This window comes from Epargyreus clarus, unplaced genomic scaffold, assembly GCF_041222505.1.
Source record: "Epargyreus clarus isolate Ecla_fem2 unplaced genomic scaffold, WU_Ecla_fem_2.2 ptg000002l, whole genome shotgun sequence".
NCBI classification, from domain to species: Eukaryota; Metazoa; Arthropoda; class Insecta; order Lepidoptera; family Hesperiidae; genus Epargyreus; species Epargyreus clarus.
Genome location: NW_027332210.1, coordinates 6,949,817 through 6,969,648, shown reverse-complemented (window position 1 = coordinate 6,969,648; position 19,832 = coordinate 6,949,817). Strand labels below are relative to the sequence as shown.

Sequence of the window (19,832 nt, the reverse complement as noted above, 5' to 3'; positions counted from 1 at the left end):
ATTTTATTTTAAAATCCGTTTATTTGGAAACAATGACTGCAAAAATAGGATTTAGCTTTCTGGTACTAAATAATAGATCTTCTTTAACAACGTTTATGGAAAATTTGCCCTTAAGAGGATTAAATAGGGGTAGAAACTTTGTTTAGAAGTTCGCAGATTTTAGGGCAGAAAATAATAGAACACCTATTTCACCGTTTTTGAAAAATTAACTCTTAAGGACGTTTAATAGGGGATGGAAATTTATTTTAAAAAAACGTTAATTTGGGAGCAAGGACTGTAAAAAATGGTAATTGGCTTTCTGGTTGGGAATGATTGAACTTTTTTAACTCCATTTATGGAAAATCTACCCTTAAGAGGGTATAATAAGGGTAGAAAGTTCGTTTAGAAGTCCGCAGATTTTGAAGCAAAGTCTATGCAAATTGGTATTTTGCTTTCTGGTTGTAAATAATATATCACTTATATTTCCATTTTTTGAAAATCAACCCTTAAGGTCGTTAAATAGGGGCTGGAACTTTATTTTATAATCGGTTAATTTGGAAGCATCATTATCATTAGACTCAATGAAGCATCTATAAAAGGGTGTATGCATTATGCCTTTCTGTTTACACATCTGTTTTAGCATTTTTAGCAACTCACCAATCAACCCCATTAGAGTACTATAAGTAAAGGAAGTTTCTTTAAAAACCGTTATTGAAGTTACTTCATTTGGCGTGTCTGGAAAAAGAACAGAGTGCAGAGAGGTTAAGTGTAGGGCAAAATTCCACGGGCCGTCGTAACATATATTTTTAACATGGGAATGTATTGCGCGTGCTGAAGTGCAGAACAGTGGTTTTTTAGGGTTCCGTACCTAAAGAATAAAACGGAACCCTATTACTAAGACTTCGCTGTCTGTCCGTCTGTCCGTGTGTCACAGGGCTCTATCTCTGGAACCGTAATAGATAGACATTTGATATTCTTACAGAGGGTGCATAACGGGGCCGCTATAACAACAAATACTAAAAATAAAAAAGTTGAAAACAAATATGTTGGACCCCCCCATACAACAAACTGCTATTCGATATTTTTCCAACTAACTTTTGAACCGTTGGAGGTAGACAGTTAAAATTTTCACAATGTGTGTACTTTAATGGCTGCTGCAATATTAAATACTAGAAATTATAAAAAATGAAAATTTTGGTTCCGTACAACCAAAATTTTGAAAAACCCTCCAGGTGCGGGGTTGACTATCCCCCAATCTATGAGGTATATCACCCAATATTATACCGGATAAACCTACAACATAAAATATAAATTTATCTCACAGACATCATCCCAAGATCAAATAAATACCTAATCATAATATTGTCAATAAATAATGGTATTAATTCCTTAATATTCAACATGGCATGGCTTCCTATTTTAATGATTTGGAATACATACAATGTACTGGTACATATAAGTATAGTATTATATAAAAGTACATTATTGTATAATGCATATGAAATATATTTATACATATATTGCTATATAGCAAAGGAAATAGTATTATCTGTGCAAATAAAATTGGCCAAGTAATTCATCCTACACATCATCATGACATACTATGGAGGGTAAAAAACAATATTTTCGACCTTGTATGTATTTATTTTTTGCAAAGAGCAAAAGCTTGAATTGAATAATCATTAATACTGACTAAATTACAATTTTAGTAATAATATATTTAGAGGAAAATATTGCTTTATTATTACACTGAATATTATTTCATCTAATTCAGAGGGAATCTCACTTAGTACCATGGATGTCACAACATCTGATCCACATGATGCAGAACGAATAAATATGTAATTAAATCCATATAATATATATGTATGGTAACAAATATTTCATTTAATAACATGTCCCATTGTTGCAGTTGTCTCTATACATCTCGAAGTCTCATTATAATTTTACTAGTTTTTGTCCGCGGCTTCGCCCGCGTTTAAAAGAAAATAATATAACATACTAACATACATAAAATTCGTACCTTCAACTTTGCTAAAGATCATCACTTGATCAAATGCATAGTTTACGATTCAATCATTACTAATATCGTTTAAAATATCGATGTTTTGGGTCCCAAAGATCGATTCTCCGATTAATCGACCTTAGATCGCCATCCCTAGTTCCCGTGGGATTTCCGGGATAAAAGCTATCCTATGTCCTTTTTCGGGTCTCTGACTATCTTTGTACAAAATTTCATTAAAATCGGTGAAGGGGTTTGGGCGTGAAGAAGAGACAACCAGACAGGCAGACAGACAGACAGACAGAGTTACTTTCGGATTTATAATATTAAGTAAGGATTTCATTAAAATCATTTCAGTGGTTTGGGCGTGAAGAAGAGACAACCAGACAGACAGACAGAGTTACTTTCGGATTTATAATATTAGTAAGGATATAACATACTAACATACATAAAATTCGTACCTTCAACTTTGCTAAAGATCATCACTTGCTCAAAGGCATAGTTTATGATTCAATCCTTACTAATATCGATTAAAATAGTCGATGTTTTGGGTCCAAAAGATCGATTCTCCGATTAATCGATCTTAGATCGCCATCCCTAGTTCCCGTTCGATTTCCGGGATAAAAACTATCCTATGTCCTTTTTCGGGTCTCAGACTATCTTTGTACAAAATTTCATTAAAATCGGTTGAGGGATTTAGGCGTGAAGAAGAGACAACCAGACAGACAGACAGACAGAGTTACTTTCGGATTTATAATATTAGTAAGGATGAATGGTGATCTGAAATATACTCGTAATTACCCACTCTCCCAAAATCAAAACCCATACTGCAACAATAAGAACAAAAGTGTCTCCTAGATAGACAGCATGCATATTATCAAGGAGACTAAGTTGGAAATGATAGACTCTAAATTAAGTGAGAAATCTGTCAATATATTGTCACTGTCATATGCAGTGTCTGTGGTCTTTATTTTTATTTTTTAAAAGGCTAAACAATCGCGATGCCGGCGAGTGGGGAGAAGGAGACTAAATTGTAATTCTCAATTATATTTCAGATCACCATTCATAAAATTATAATCAGACTTCGCTTACAGGTAAGCTCGTCTAATTTTCAATTTACCTTATATCATAAAAAATACAACAATTACTTTGTTTTATATTTATTAATATGTAACGAGTTTCATTGTGACATTATCTGTTAAATTGATATAAAAATAAATAGTAATAAACACAAAACAATGCTTGAGACCCTGAGTTCATCAAAAATACACTCAACACCAAAATGACACCAAAAATAATTGTATCGTAGTGACCACTTAGGTACTTCAATCTTATATTTATAAATAAAACGCCAAATGAATTAACCCTTAATGAAGTATAGAGTAAAATTTTAAGAGTTCATTCAATATGTGTGGGTATACAATGTATCTGTGGACAGTAAATAATTAACTTTTACAATCATCGTTATGACAATAAACACTCTTCATAAGTAATTCTAAAGTCGGCGCTCAATATATTTCATTGGATAACGGCGTAAACAGCGTATCCAATATGAGCGCCGACTTCAGAAATATGTACTAAACCAACACTTATTAGCATTAGTTTTTACTTTGTAGTGACATGGAAGTCGGTTGTATATTTTTCACCCTTTTTAGTGATGACATACTAACGTTTGTTATTATAACATAAAATAGTATATAGTAAGTAACAGCGACTAAGCTGTTTAAAATATTTTCTGATATTGTATATTTGTATAATAAAGAGATGAAGAAGAAATTTTAATATTTATAGATTAATATTGGTCGAATTATTTATACTCTGTTCTCGATAGAGATATAATGTCCTGAGACTGGCTTCAGTAATATGTCAAATTTGAGTTTCATCTTAGTATGGTCGCCGGTCACTCTGTAGTTTCTTAGAACGTGGGCGATGGTTATCTTCATTGACATCATTGCATACACCTTACCTGAAAATCAAGTATTTTTTGTAAATCACAATGTCAAGATATCAAGACACTTTAGTAAACTTGTTTCAATATGAAACAGTTCCAATGTTTACAAAGAAACTTGCCTTATAACAAACACTGTGGTTTGTATCCGAAGACGTCATGTCTACACGATATCTGTATCACAACAGCAGTGTAGTGCTGCTGGGTTCTAGTTTAAGGTATCGCGAGGGGGATACTTAGTCTAGATAACCTCAGATGTGGCATTGCTTCTGTATAAGGTAGGTGTCTGATCTTATCTGGGATTGATTACAAATATCAAATTGCGGCAATGACTATTTACCATCAGGTGGACTGAATGCTTGTTTGCTACTTCTATCTTATTTAAAATGTTCACATGCCGGTATCGTGGTTCACATGCCAGGCATCTGATTTTTGAAACTATATTACATACCGAATATAAATGACTAAGTTTTTAATTATTGACAAGTTCATAGAAATATTCATGCTGTATTAAGCGTTTTGCTTGTAATAAAAAAATCTTGTTCCATTCGTTTTCGAAATTTCGCTTAGCGAAGGTAAAATAGAGGTTGAAGCTTTGATTGACTAAATGGCTTTATTAATCTTAATTGCTTTTTGACTTTTTTGACAAGATATTTCAGGGCTAATGGGATAAAATAGGGGTTAGAAGAGTATACTTTCCTATACAATTACGTTTTCCAACGCCGAAAGCCAAAAATGCATTTGGATTAGAGGGCAGTGTTGCTGGATCCAGCCATCTCTCGGGCCTGAAGCTCTCGGCGTCTTCACCCCACACTGGATGCCGAGAGACTCCATAGATCATCAGTAAGCAGTTGTAGCCGGTACGAACTGTGCAATTTTCTATAAAAAGAAATTATAACAAAAGGATTTATTATGTCATAAGTAGTTCTCTTAAAATATAATCTCTTAAAATATAAATATATATAAAGGTCCCTAAGTACATTTTGTATTTTAAATGGTTGCAATTTTAAAAATTCAAAAATATACATTATTAACATCTTCATAATATGCCAGGTGGTCTTCTGGGCTTTTGGAATATAGTTCAATTTTCGTAACCAAAATGATAATGATTATATAATAATAATTTTATAATAGTAATATTAAGTATATAATAGAATTCTTGCAAATCAACTATGTAGAAAAGAGCGTACATACTGAGTTTGACATCTTTGTCGATTAATCTTGGAGCATAAGGAGCAATAGGATAAAACCTCATAGTTTCCTTAATAACAGCCTCTAAGTACAGGAGACGAGACAAATCTTGTTTTGTTAGGTCCCTGTGTTCTTTGCCCAATACTTCTTCAAGTCTGTAAATATTTGTCGTGCAATTAAGGATAGTAGTAATCTTTGTGGTTTGACTTCGGAGACACCACTGCCACCCCTTTTCGGCCTACTAGCGCCAGTGATTAGTCCTGCTGGGTATCGGTTTGAAGGGCGTCGTAAGCTATATTTAAACGAGGCGTTCCAACTTGTCCATAGAGACAACAACACATATCGATAAGTTAATTCGCAAATCAGCCAACTCCACTTTTTGCCAAAATATTTTTTTTATTTATTTTGATAATAAATGGCGTTAAACGAAATCAACATATATAAAAAAAAAACATTTTGAAAAAAGTGAAGTTGGCTGATTTGGGAATTAAGGTATTGATATGTATCGACCACAGGTCTCTTATCCTCCACATTACTCTTATCTTATCGAGGATTTATTTATTTCTAAATTATAATTAATTAATCATAGTTGTCCCGGAGGCATTAAAACTGCGATGAAAAGGCAGCAAAGCAACGTCTTAGGAGTCGAGCTTGATGCCCTTAGGCTATTTTTGGGGCAGGTAAGTCCTAAACCTTTGCTTCGCTTTACTAGTACAGGAGCCCTTCATATAATCATATAATCACTCATAAATTCTGGAAACCTACTCAGAAACGATTCTCTCTTGAACTTCCGGAAAGGATCCAATGAGCAAAAAAAAGAAAGTCAAGACCCCTGCAACGGTCTCGTAGCCAGCTGTGATGGTGATTACCACCTCGTCTCTGATGTCTTGGTCTGAGAATATTCCTTCCTCTAACTCAAGAAGTAGGTCCATTAGTGGTTTGATTTTCTTACCTGTGGAAGTATTTAGATTTTTAACAGAGTTTGCATAAAACTAAAAAAACTTAATGGTTTCGCAATATCATTAAGGGGTATTAGGCAAATACCTGATCGTGCTTGTGTCCAATTTTCATAATTATTATTAGTATCTGTTTTATTACTATTTTTTGATTTGAATTCCTTTTTTCTTCGTTGTAAGACCTGGGAAGTATTTGTTATATAAGTGATTAAAACAAAATGAATAGAAACATTTCTACCACATTTTCTCGTTTTCTACAAATTTGTCAATTCATAACCTCATTCCTTTTTTTCCTTCCCCGGACTTCCTTTTTTTTTCGAGGGGGAAACCTTCAAAAGGTATCCGACAACGTGGGAGCGACGCCGGGTTATGTGGGATTTTTACCGCACTAAAACCCCCCCGGTGGCCGTGGAGCCCTCAGCGCTTGGTGGAGAACTCCGGGATCTCCGATGGAACACAACCGGAGTCCTCGAGCGCGATGCCCCGGTCGGGCTCTGCCCTGGGGGGAGCGCTTTACGCTCCTCCCGCACACCTGGTGTTTACGACAGCATGCGACCATACATGCCGCCGTTCTTCCCGGGGTTGTTCTCCGGACGGTTCGAGCTCCCGCTCTTGCCGCCGGCAACCCCGGAAGCCCCCTTTTTAGTCGCCTCTTACGACAGGCAGGGGATACCGTAGCCCTATTGTAGTCCCGGAACTATAGGGACAAAGCTATGAGCCTGGTACGCATCCAACGTGAGCGGTGAGTTTCCCACTCTACTGCAGTTTTCATTTTCATAACCCGGTTAATATGTTCACGTTAAATGGACACCTTAATTTTGATGATTCAACAGATTCTAAAATACCTACTACAAACATTCATACATCGTCTTTCTACTTCTAGTCACGTTCTATTTTTAATTTATAAAAATACATCTTGTCCGGTTCAGTTAGTGGTTGGTGGTGGTGGAGCAGCAACTCCGGTCGGCCTGCTAGGCTACGCCTTTGCTTCTGTCGACATACTCGTATTATGTCCATCAACTAGAAGAGCAGATGGACAAATAGATAAAACAAAAAGGTAATTTCAAATTACGCACAGTGTCAGTCATTTCATGTATAATCTTCGTGCTTTCATCTTGTTTCTTACTCAAGCTACTCCAACTGTACATGAAGTCGGAATGCAGCCAGGGGCTCTTAAATCTACTTATGGTCATATTCAGAAACTCCTCAAAGGCTTCTATGAACTGTTCATTTTGCTTGTTGTCAGCGGATATATCTAGACCCATACTTGTTACTAGAAAATTGAAGAAACAGAAATTAGTTAGGACCAATTTAGTTCACAAGCTTAAAAACTATTAACCAATATATTTTCTTCCAAACTGAATTCCAACTGAATCTTAAAAACTAAATTTCTTTAACATTTTATTTGTAGGTGTTATTTTTTCAGTTAAGTCGAACACAAAATTGGAATAATACATGAAATTAGTCAAAATCCGAACGTAAGATTGCTTCAAAACTTAAAATATCGAAAAATTTTGGCCATCAATGCCATCATACAATAATTCATTATAAGGAATCCGGCAATAATCATAATCGGCCACGGTCAAGAAAGCCGAAAGCGGCCAATTCTAGTGAGGTCGTTGTCGTTTGTAGTAAAGGAAATAAACGTCTAACAGCACCAGAAACTCACGCTGAAGTTAATAAAACTCGATGGAACCTGCATCACTGACCGCGGTAAAGAGACAACGACGAGCACGACAAGATGCTAACCTGTTTGGTCGTGTTGCTATCAGAAATCCCCCGTTATGGCCAGAAAATAAAAAAGCGGTCTTGATCATCGAGATTAGACTGAATAAGATTAAAAAAGTCCTTTGGACTGAAAAAAACTTTTTTGAAACATTTGGTAAAAAAAGGCGATTATACGCTCGGATAAACGCCGAGGAAGAAAAGATGCCAAATTATTTCTTTAAACGTCCCTTTTATTATTATAGATTTTTTGCTTACATAATCGATAATTTGTTTATATTTTAAAATATTTAATTTATCAATACACAGTCAATATCGTAATTTAACCTTTTCTTAATACACTTTAGTAATTTGTTCATTTTTGTCTAGTTTTTCAACATTTGTTAGGGTGTTCTTAAGCTCAATATCAACAAAATCAATCAATCAATATCAATATCACGATTATTTATTAATTAAAGTGTAATTAGAAAAAACTCACTTGTGCTTTAATAGTTATCTCATTAATAATAAAGGTCTTAAACGTGTATGAAGTCTCCAAATCCACCCTTACTTACTACTTGGTGTGCAAGTAGTAAGTAAGGGTGGATTTGGTGGTGAACTGTTACCTTTTTGGGAGCAATCTAACAAAAGGACAAAAACTGGGTGTTATTTATGACGAATGAAGTAATCTTACAACAAATTGTTTCCAGGGATATCTGTTGAAAATAGGTGGCTTGGTTAAAAGGCCCTTTCCCAAGTTCTTTTGACAAGGAATCTGTCAGCTTCCTGCTCTGTTTGTTGAATAATCCGATAAAACCATCAAGGACCTGTTGGTTGAACGCTGGGTTCATTACTTTTCGGTGACTCTTCCATATATTTACTGTAAAAATATATAAACAATTGTACTAGAACTTTCATAAATATATATTTAGTTACTTAACATTGGACTTTTGTAAATATTCACTTTTACAGAGTAAGTAACTACTTATTATTTTTCCCTTTTTCTCTGCGCTAACACATCGACAAAATCGACAAAAATACTTTTATATGCACACAATAACGAATTAGAAATGTAGACGTTCGAAGATTAAAATAAAAGAATTTAACATTCCATGGTCAATATTTGTGGAACCACTAGACTTATTATATAAGACTTTTCCGAGGCATTCCAGCTTAGTCCTCAGGGGTAGCGACGCATCTGTGGCCGACCTCAGGTAGGAATATCTAATCCTATCTGGGGTTTATTACAGATGTCCATGGGCGGCAGTAGCCACTTACCATCAGGTGGACTGCATGCTCGTCTACTACTCTTATATTATAAAAAAAAAAATTGTTTGTGGCCAAATGCCAAACGGCTTGACGGATTTTAGCATAATATATGCCATGTCGTTGGATCTAAATTATGAGATAGACATAGAGTATATTTAAGAAGTCGTGTTTATGTTTTTAATAATGACTAGTTCAGTATGTTATATAAGTTATATGACCTGAAGACACATTACCTGGTCCATATAGCAAGCCGTTGCCGAGCAAATTCCTCGTGAATTTTCGGCTGATGTAATCTTTATCCAAGCACGTATTAGCTATCGTCATACACTCATCGGGGTCTGTCACCACTGAAAAAATAATGTGGGTGGCTATGTTATTAGGGACAGTAGAGATTTATTTTACGTCTAGTTTAAAGCGGTTCTATCCGAGAATTAACATATATTTCTGTAGTTGTTTTGTCTGTATTTCCCTTTTAAGCTCGATATGGCGTGATAACTTGATATTTTTTCTGCAGCAAGGGAAAAAATTTAGACACGTCTCTAAGAAAATGTGGGGACATTCAATCATTATTACTCTATTCCACATGTTTGCAGAGACATATAGAAACTTTATTTTACAATTACAATTAGGTTTCGTCAGAACTAAGTAGTTTCAAAGCCCGTTCTTTTACTTACTATAATATTTAATAGGTCCGACCCAATATGTCAATACGCCTCCTTTTTCTAAGGTTGTGTAGCACATAGTTTTATATTCCTCCCATAAATCTGAAATGTATGTATATCTCATTTGTAATACATGAAGAAGAAAACGACAATGTAATGAAGTAGTGAACGACAGATTGCAGTTTTACTAATACATATAATTACTCGAATACAAACTTGGGCTTAGCGAAAAGCGTTGCGATTTTCGACCTTCCTAATTTATTTCAGAACGCGCACCGCTGTCGCTTGTCGCTCATACATGGTGTAGTGTATTAGTAAGTACGCTCATAATTAGACACTAAACATAGATACGAGTACTAGTACGAGTACTGGTATAGCGTGCGGTATTGGTACGCATCTGGCGACATCGAGTAGCTGTCAGTTGATCTGGTACGTCACTCTTAGTGTGGACGCCGTGCGGGTAGGACGGTAGTGGATCGATTTGCATTATATTTGTACTAACCGAACCAGTACACATGGCATGCTCCATACATATCGTCAAGGATATACAGGGTGTCCCGTAAGTACCACGACAAACTTGGGGAGAACATAGGTGAGGGTCTGACCTCTCTGAGAAAAAAAAATAACCTTAGTAAAAGTGTCACCGTTTTTGCACTATCGATTGTTTTATATTTTTTGATAAATTCAGCCCTCTTCATCTTCTTTCTTTAACTGCGTGTGGCAAAAAATAGACATATTTTTGGGCAATGTGCACTTATATAGTTCAGTACATTTTTTTTTCACGACGAATAGTCAAAGTTGAGGAAAGAATAGTAAAAAATTCAAAATCTAAAAATACCTCCATTTTTCTCATGGTTCTTTTACATCTTTTAACCAATTTACATTTCAATATGGTAGACCAACTATCTGATAGTATTTAACAGAAAAAATAAACACTGCATCATCAAATTTGTACACGCAGTTAACGAAAGAAGATGAAGAGGGCTGAATTTTTCAAAAAATATAAAACAATGGATAGTGCAAAAACGGTGACACTTTTACTAAGGTTATTTTTTTTTTCTCAGAGAGGTCAGACCCTCACCTATGTTCTCCTCAAGTTTTTCGTGGTACTTACGGGACACCCTGTATATATAGTTATCGGAAAGGCTAAAAGTCGAACACAAAAAGGGCTAGTTTACGGGAGAGCGATTAAAGAAAAAATGTAAATGGAAAAATCAAATAACTTATCTAAGGTAAAGTCACCTATTTCCGCGGTATTTTCACCAAAACTAGAAAGAGCGTCAAATATTAAGCATTTACTACGGCTTAATAAAGAATTAGATAATTTTATCAGAAGCTTTATTACCTGTACTCTTGATATAGACTCGACATTTTACGATTAAATATTGATTTAAATGTGTATTTAAAATAAATAAGAACCAAGTCAGAAAACCCTAATTCCAATGTAAAAATCCTTATTCCGATGTATTTGGTTACTAATTCCGAGTATACAAAGTAAGGGAGTGAAAGAGATAGAACGACTGCTACATGGTGTATAAAAATAAATGTTATTTATTGAATTTAGTTTCAATTTCGATTAATTTTATTTTATTATTTAAAGAGTAGCTTTATCAAAAGTGTTCTTAGCTATGATTAAAGGGAAGTTGCCGAAATAAAACTTTTTACAGTATAGTTTTTTGACTGGTTAATTTAGCTAATGAATTTCATATTTTTTTTAAACTGCAGTCAATTTGTGTATCTGCAATACAATTTTGGACATTCTTCTTCGTGTAATTTATACTAGGGTATATTATCGTACACAAGAAATAATAATAATATGGAATATCGTCATGCGGTTTGTAGAATTATTTTGTTTTGAGTAATTTAATCAAATGAAAACGTCGTAAAATTTTCTAGTTCTTATTTAAATACGAGTATCTATTAAAATCGTATAACAATGTTAATAATTTATTAATTAGGATTAAGCGAATTACTGATACAAACAATAGAAATGTTCTTACAACCGATGAAAACTTTAAACACCCTGTATAGTATTTTGTAGTTATGTCGCGAAATAATGTGCCCATATAACCTAATTCCGACTTCTATACATCGGAATAACGTTTCATAACTAAAAATTAAGTTTCTAAATTCCGATGATTAAATAATAGAAGCCTATTACACAATTTAGAGGCAGAAATATGCTTTATTGAAATATGTACATAATAATATACAATATTTGTTCAATATTACATCGAAATCTGGATGAACTTCATTTTATCTCCTTAGTTGTCCCATAGAAGAAATTAGAAAAGTACATAGATAAGTCGTCTTTGTTATTATATAATTAGGTAGTGCAGTACAATGCAGTACCTCGGAAAATGATTTCGATATTAATTGATTATTAAATTTGTCAAATTCGAAGTAATACGTGCTTATTCATAAAAACAACTACAAAAATTTAAATTAAAAACAAGTCTATGAAAATGCTATTCCGTGGTATACCTCGGTTTAAGGGATAGCCCAAAATATTTGGCACCTAATTCCGCTGTATTTTTAAACTTATTTTTACTCTTATCTGTTAATGTTATCGATTCCATATATAATCAATATAATGTTTTCATCGAAACACTATCACACACATGCAAATTTGTTGAAAAAATCACTATTTGAGATATCGTGACATTCACGTGCAAAAGGCCCAAAATGTATGAAGCATGCGTTTGAGGTAGGCACTAATGCAAAACTATGCGATTATTTAAAAACCATACACATAATACTATTACGATAGCCATATGACAATAGATTGATAAATTATTTATTAAATAACATACCTTTAAGTAAAAATGAGTTCGTAAATAGTTTATAAAAGCCGTTTTTGTAAATACCACGGACTTTGGTGCCAATTTCAGAACCCCTCGGCATTAGGTGACTTTACCTTATTTTTAACCGACTTCAAAAAGAGGTGGTTATCAATTCGGTCGGTATCTTTTTTTTTTCTATGTATGTACACGCATTACTCCGCCGTTAGTGGACCGATTGTAATAATTCTTTTTTCCTTCCCGGGGTCGCTATCCGGGCGGTTTGAGTTCCCACTCTTACGACCCGTAACCCCGGAAGCCCCTTTTAATCGTCTCTTACGACAGGCAGGAGATACCGTAGTCCTAATCTGGTCCCGGAACTACAGGGACCTTCGCAAAATACCTAAGGCCGAAGTCAGGTAGAACACCTATCCAATCTGAGGTTTGATTACAGTTGTCCATGGGCGACCGTGGGCAGTTATCATCAGATGGTCTCTATACTTGTTTTTTACTTCTATATTATACAATAATACAATAAGAAATATTTATAAAGCTCGTAGCATTAAAAATAACGAAAATAATAGATGTTCCATATGCTTGCCATAAAAAATGTTAACTAGAATTGAAAATCGCTTGGGGTCGCGCAGACCCCGCGCGCCTAATTAAAGGTTAAACAAGTATGTTAGATTACAAGGTTTCCGCACTCTCCTGGTAAGTTTATATAAACCCCTGGTAGGAAAGACCGCTCTTATCTGTGGTCGCCTTTAAATTTTTAAATAAGGTTTATGCATTTTGTTAACAATATATATATATAATAAAAACAGGTCAGGATTTCCTTCCTGACGCTATAACTCCAGAACTCCAGATTTCCATTTCCATTTCCAGAAAATAAAAAAAGTCACCATACTAGTGTTGCTTGATTTTAGCAACGCCTTCTCATGTGTCGACCATGACATAATTCTGAGTATTTTAAAATCAAATAATATTTCTTCTACCGCTATATCTTGGTTTGATTCCTATATTCGGGGTCGCTCGCAACTAGGGTTTCTGATTTCCCGGCATATTTTTTTTCCCGGGTCACGGAATTTCCCGACCAAATTTTCCCGGGAATTCCCGAAAATTTTCAAAACATTATGAATTCTATGTCTCCAACCTTTCTAACTCTTATTTCTGGACATTACCCACTTCTTGCAACTGGGAGAGACCTGGACCGTATTATACTACGCTACTCTGCTATATGGATTCATGGAAAGACGTACGGATTAGTGGCCGAACCATGTCAAATGTTTTTTCATTATACATATGGCCTCTAACAAGTTTTAACGACTGCGAAGCAAGTATTACAATACCTGAGATCGTCGAATTAACGAGTGATACAAAGCGCAGCAGCGCGCCTGAAATTTAGCCAGATCAACTGTAAGTACATCGAGATTTTAATCTGTATGTAAAGAGCCGCCTTTGTCCGAGTATAAAGAGAATATAAAGAGTCCGAGTACATAGTAATAGAGTAACTGTAATCCACCCCGGCAACAGATGCACCGTTACCTCCTGAGGACTAAGCTGGAACGCCTTAAATTGTTTCTTTCCCTTACCGCACCCTTCAAACCGGAACAAAGCAGCGTTTAATACTTTCGTTATTAAGAAGAAATACGAGTAGGTGTGGCGGTGGTATCGCTGGAGTCGAATCACAATGGATTTTACCATCTTTAAAACCTACGTGATATCTACAATGCCTCACAACGGACGGGTTAAAATGAACAAAAGGGCAAACATCATGCCTACGACTCCATGTCACACCCGTATAGGTTGTTGTTGTGCGAATGGGGTTACTCGAAGAATCCACCTCAGCTAGTTTACGTGCGAAAAAATATGGAGTGCTTTCTTACCCCAAATTCCTCATTGCCTGAATTTGAAAGTATTCATTATGATAATTATTTTTTAATAACTTTGAAAAATCAGAGGTGCGTGCCTGGAATTTGAACCTCGGACCCCTCGATCGACAGGCTGAGTTTCTTAACCACTAGGCTATCACTGCCTGCAATAGTGTACTTTGTGTTAAATTATCCGATTGCTGAATCTCTTTTAACGTAGATATAATAGTATTTATCTGTGTACTTTGGGATTCTGTAAGTTTGTTTATTAGTTATTTCATTTATTTTTTTGATTCAGCGGGGGGTTCAGCTTCTAAAGGGTTCCAAACATGTAAAAAATTAGTTAGGTGAACATACTCAAGCGCGGCAGATTAGGTATAGAGAATGTAGTCCACATATCTCTGCCGAAAATATGTTATACTGCCGTTTTTTGGGGGGGGGGCTTGGGGGGGGAGGGAGGAGAGTCGTACGAGAGAGTTAAAAATGTACAAAATAGAATTACTCCACTCACTAATTAGGAAAGCTCACAGTGATTCTTCGAAAATTCGAAAGTTCAGCGCGTCATATTATTAAACGGGCAAGTATTCTGACAATAAAAAAAAATGTATGAAAATGTATGAAGTATAATGTATTTTCCTTAAAATTAGGGTTTTCCTTCAGATTGTCATACATCATTACTTCCCAGGGATTCTTGCTATAATAAGTGACATTATCAAATAGCATAATAATACAGGATATATTTTTTCTTCAAAATGACATTTTTTTCACTACTTCGACGTGTGCTAATCGACAGAATATGATTTTTCTCGTTTTCTAGCAAAAGGAAAATTGAGCGCGCTCGAGAATGTCCAAGTAACGATTTTTTTTGCAAGGTTGTGGCTCTATTATTCCCAACGCCACGCTCAAATTGTCAGATTATTATAAATTTGTTATTTTCAGCATGTAATTAACCTACCATACCTTATTCTGACGCGCTCGAGCATGTCCAGTGATCAATTATTTTTTTTATTAATCTGACGTTCTCCCCTGTGCAAATCCCCGGATATAGAAATCTCACTTATGGTTAAGGATACTCTACAGGGTGTAAGGTATATCCCATATCTTAGTATGCCACGCTCAAGACACTCCCGAAATTCCCTCTTTAGTTCGGTCAAGTTAGACAATTGAAATAGCTAAAATTCCGGGAAAGTTGAATTTTCGTAGAAACCTTGGGTTTACCATTACAAATAAAGTGTCAAAAGTCCCCATCGATCCGACGTGTGCGTCGGCAATTATTCGGGCTCAAACGTCAAAATTTTAGGTTTTTTGGATTTTTCTCAAAAAAGGGTAAGTTTTATCGAAAAATACCTCAGGCCAAAGTTGTAGCTCTTAAAATTCTCTATAAAATGGTGCGTATATTTTTTTCTCTAAAAAACCAATCATTATTCAGATATTGCGCTTGTAAGAATTACGTTGTACATGATATCCACCCCACCTGTGAAATAGCGTACTTGGCGGGGTTTTTTAACATGGTTTCCCTGGGGATCCCAAGAACCTTTAAGATGCTATTTTCAGGGCCAATACTTATTTAATAGTATGAAGATTATTGATATTGGGTATTGAGTTCAACTGTCGTTCTAATTTTTTGTTTTTGTTGTTCTATTTGACCACTATTTTTATGTCTAACTTGACCGGGCTACTTGGGCCCCTCAACTATTGCATTATATAAGGATATGTCTAAAAGTCTAAACACCGTCCTTTGGAATTCCTAACAGAGAAAAAAGTCTGAGCACTTTTTTCGCCACAAAATCACTAATCAACGCGGCGTTAAATTTCCACTCCAACAATATATTGTTCTATATATAGAAACAATTTTAGGCAAACGCGTTAAACTTTTAGCCTTTCCAGCAAATATATACGTTTCTATACATTTGTTCTTGTCATTAGTCACCCGGGTCTGACGCTTAGTTATACTCTAATATGATTTAAATCTTGAAATGTGAGTCAAATGTTTTGTTTTACTTTACTTACGAACTGTATCCCCCAGCAATCTATACGTGTGGCCAATTATCGGTATGTAGCCCGGCATGACCGGCGGCTCTCCCGGCAGAGGTCGCCGCAACCATAAGTACAGGACGCTTATAGTAAGCAATGCTAGTATTATGAGCATATTTGCCTGGAAATTAAAATGAATATGTCGGTAAGTAGTTTGTATCCTGTTCTTGTAACTCGGGACCAGAACATATCTTTAACCATTGGCAGGTATGCCCTGCCAATAGTTAAAGGCACTAAAAGGTTTCCGAAGATAATGTGAAGGAATTTCAGAGGCAATGTGATACCTTTTGAGGTTATCCTGGTTACAAATAAAGTACTTTTAATATAGTCGTATTTGGGTTATATTTGATTACTGTCCAGGGTTCGTATCTTGAATACGGTTACTTAAAGTCTGAAGCTAAAAACTTTTTATGTATATTCGTTGCGAATTTGCCAACCTTTGGGAGGTTTTTAACTTTCCCATAAGACCTCGTACAGATCTTAACAATATTGATGCAGCAAAGGAGATCGACAACTACATGCATAAGTTTCCTCTGAAACGACTTATTTTTAAGTATAATATACCTATTGGTGCAAAGCCTCAGTGATAATTTATAAATATATTTATCCAGTAGGTATTTAAATTTTATCACACAGACACAAAATACATCTAAAACTTACTTAAACGACGCTACGATAACGAAGCGACGTCTGATCACTTCTGTGCTATGTGTATTACTAATTATAGGTGTCTATGCAAACATCGCAATATAAACGCATCTACGGTAAAAGAAAAACTGTCGAATTAACATAAGTTGCAAACATAAGTATTTAGTATTGTTGTAAATTTTGACATTTGCAAAGTATTTTATAAAGGAAGTGAGTATATTGTAATTGTAAAAGTTGATGAAACTGAAAAAGGTCTATACCTAAATTTATATCCAAAAAAATTATATAAGTATCCCATAATTTTCCGAGATAAGTCATAAATATCCAAAATGATAAACAACGAAAATATGTAATAACGCTGTATAACAGGTATTTTGCATTTGCATAAATATTTTACGTGCTCTGCGTGAGGGAGCCTGACGCCGCGCACTACCGCGCGTCATTACTGCATTTGTATCTGTTACAGAGAAAGTAATAAATTCACATATTAGACATAATATCTAGCCAATATGATATCCAGATATTATAATATCTACTCAATTTGGTCAAAGTGATCAATACCACGAAAATAATCTCATTCAAATTCAACTTTAAATTCAAATCTCATTTGTTCAAAATTATCTTTTAAATTATATTATCTTTGGTCCAGTCCCTTAGTTGTATGTTTTCTTTTATGTTCTAACCTAACCAATATTGTGTATATAGTGAAATTTCATACAGGCTTGGCTTGGTTAGGTTATGTTGGAACATAAAAGAAAGTAGAAAACTAAGCGAGTATGGTGCCCTAGCGCCCTGGAAGCGCGTGAGTCCGATTCAGAATAATTCGGACATAAACTATATGATTCATAGTTACTGTGATACAACAAACAAAATGACGTTGATACAACAGAATCCATCATTAATAATTTTAGTTAATCTTAAGATTTACCGTACTTCGGGCTTTTACAATATTAACATATTTATTACTTCGACTAACTTTAACTTGCTATCATATATAACAGCCAGATAAAGTGATTAATTTATTACATTGTCTGGACAAAATAGTTATTATACATAATAACCAATCATTATGTATAAGAGCTATTTGATCGCTTTGACTGTAACATGTCCACAATTTGGGTTGAGGGTTTTTATTATAGATTATTATAGATGTATTATCATTGAATAGCCGGTATTGGCCCCTATTGTTTCAAAGGTTAGGTGTGTCAAAGTGTAATTTAATTTAGAATTAAATTAATTATAATATTTTTTAGAGTAGCAAGCGTATATAATATGTTAACATGCAAATGATCCTATTTGTAGGTACTGGCAATAGAATTATATAATATAGTTTATAGTCTGTGAAGACGAAAGAAGAAAACACTTGATTGTAATAATATGATTGTCATATAAAAATAGCGAAGAGTAATTAACGGTTTTATTTTAAAATATCAACATATTTTATAGGTATAATCTTAACACTAGTCATAACAGGGATCAACGTTAAAATCGGAACCCATCTGCGCTGTCTGTATATAGCGGTGCCGCTACGAGAACAAGTACTAAAAATAATACTTCGCCAAGTACGAGTCGCACCCGCACATGAAGCCTTCTGTACCACCAAATGTTCCTTACTTTTTACTTATTCATTTTATTATTTTATATTTTTCTGGAGGCACGGCAGTGCCTCCGCCAAGTCGAGCCAAAAAAAGCGGCACGGCCGAAGCATTCTTTTCTCGAAGCAATTCGGCTCATTTTTGACCCCCTGTAACTTCGTTGCATATGAAGCTAGAAGCCTGAATTTTCAGGAGCTAAGCAAGCATTGTATAGACACGGTATATTTCAAATTTCATTCAATTTGAACTAGTAGTTTAAGAATTATAAGTAGTCAAAGTTCGTATTGAGAATACAATTAGTGTTTAGTACCTATATAACTCATGGAAAAACTAAAATATTTTGCAATTTCTTTCCAGTTATCTATATACACCAATTACATTAAATAACTTTGTATCCTATATAAGTGTAGTAACAATAAAACGAGATAGATCGGATGACAACTGCTTTATTCCTATAAAGAGGGTTACCGCAATATCTCAAATACACATGTACCCACAACACCTTCCCCTTGAATAGGATACACAAAATATAAAATATAGAACGTTACTCATAACATCCCTTCCCCCAACAAAAAAAAATTAAATACACATTACTAAACGCTATTATTACTAAGATATAATATATTTGCCTAAAATGATAAATTTGAATTGAAAAATTCTTTTGCTCTTTTACGAGTGACGGGAGGATTATAGGGCGTTGGTGACGCGTCCGCGCATCGCGACGCCAGCCGGCTTTCGTCGCTAGGTACATACTCCGCATCCTCGTAAACAGGCGAACTTTCCCTACTTTTTACTGACATTTTTCCCTTTTTCTCCTCTTCCTGATTTGACAAAGTAGTATTATTTTTCTCATCTACCATACACTTAATTAAATATCTCAGATTACGTCGGTATATAGCACCTAGCTTATTTTTAATAATATACGATCTTGGAGTATGGCACTTCGCATGAATTTGTCCGCGTACTATTTTGTTATTATTGAGCATAATAACGTGATCGCCGACATTCAATTCTGGCAGTTCCTTCGTATGTCTATCATAATATAACTTACTTTTACGCTGTTTATCTAATAATACCTGATACTGTTGACATTTTTTAGGTACAAGTAAATCAGGATGAACAGGTAATCTACAATTTAATCTACGACCCATAAGTAGTTGTGCAGGAGAGTCTAAATGATCGCGTGGAGTATT

General features: G+C 34.9%; 1 protein-coding gene across 1 annotated transcript; it reads right to left on the bottom strand.

The window, feature by feature from the left end:
• Positions 1 to 3,426: 3,426 nt before the first annotated feature.
• LOC140746821 (cytochrome P450 4V2-like) lies at positions 3,427 to 17,102 on the bottom strand. Its single transcript, XM_073078918.1, has 11 exons — positions 17,057 to 17,102; positions 16,373 to 16,517; positions 9,724 to 9,813; positions 9,283 to 9,396; positions 8,475 to 8,660; positions 7,153 to 7,349; positions 6,165 to 6,258; positions 5,886 to 6,072; positions 5,124 to 5,275; positions 4,623 to 4,808; positions 3,427 to 3,941 (listed from the first exon to the last, which is right to left on the bottom strand). The coding sequence occupies exons 2-11, from the start codon at positions 16,509 to 16,511 to the stop codon at positions 3,793 to 3,795; spliced, it is 1,494 nt and encodes a 497-aa protein (XP_072935019.1). The 5' UTR covers positions 16,512 to 16,517; positions 17,057 to 17,102; the 3' UTR covers positions 3,427 to 3,792.
• Between the last annotated feature and the right edge of the window lie 2,730 nt (positions 17,103 to 19,832).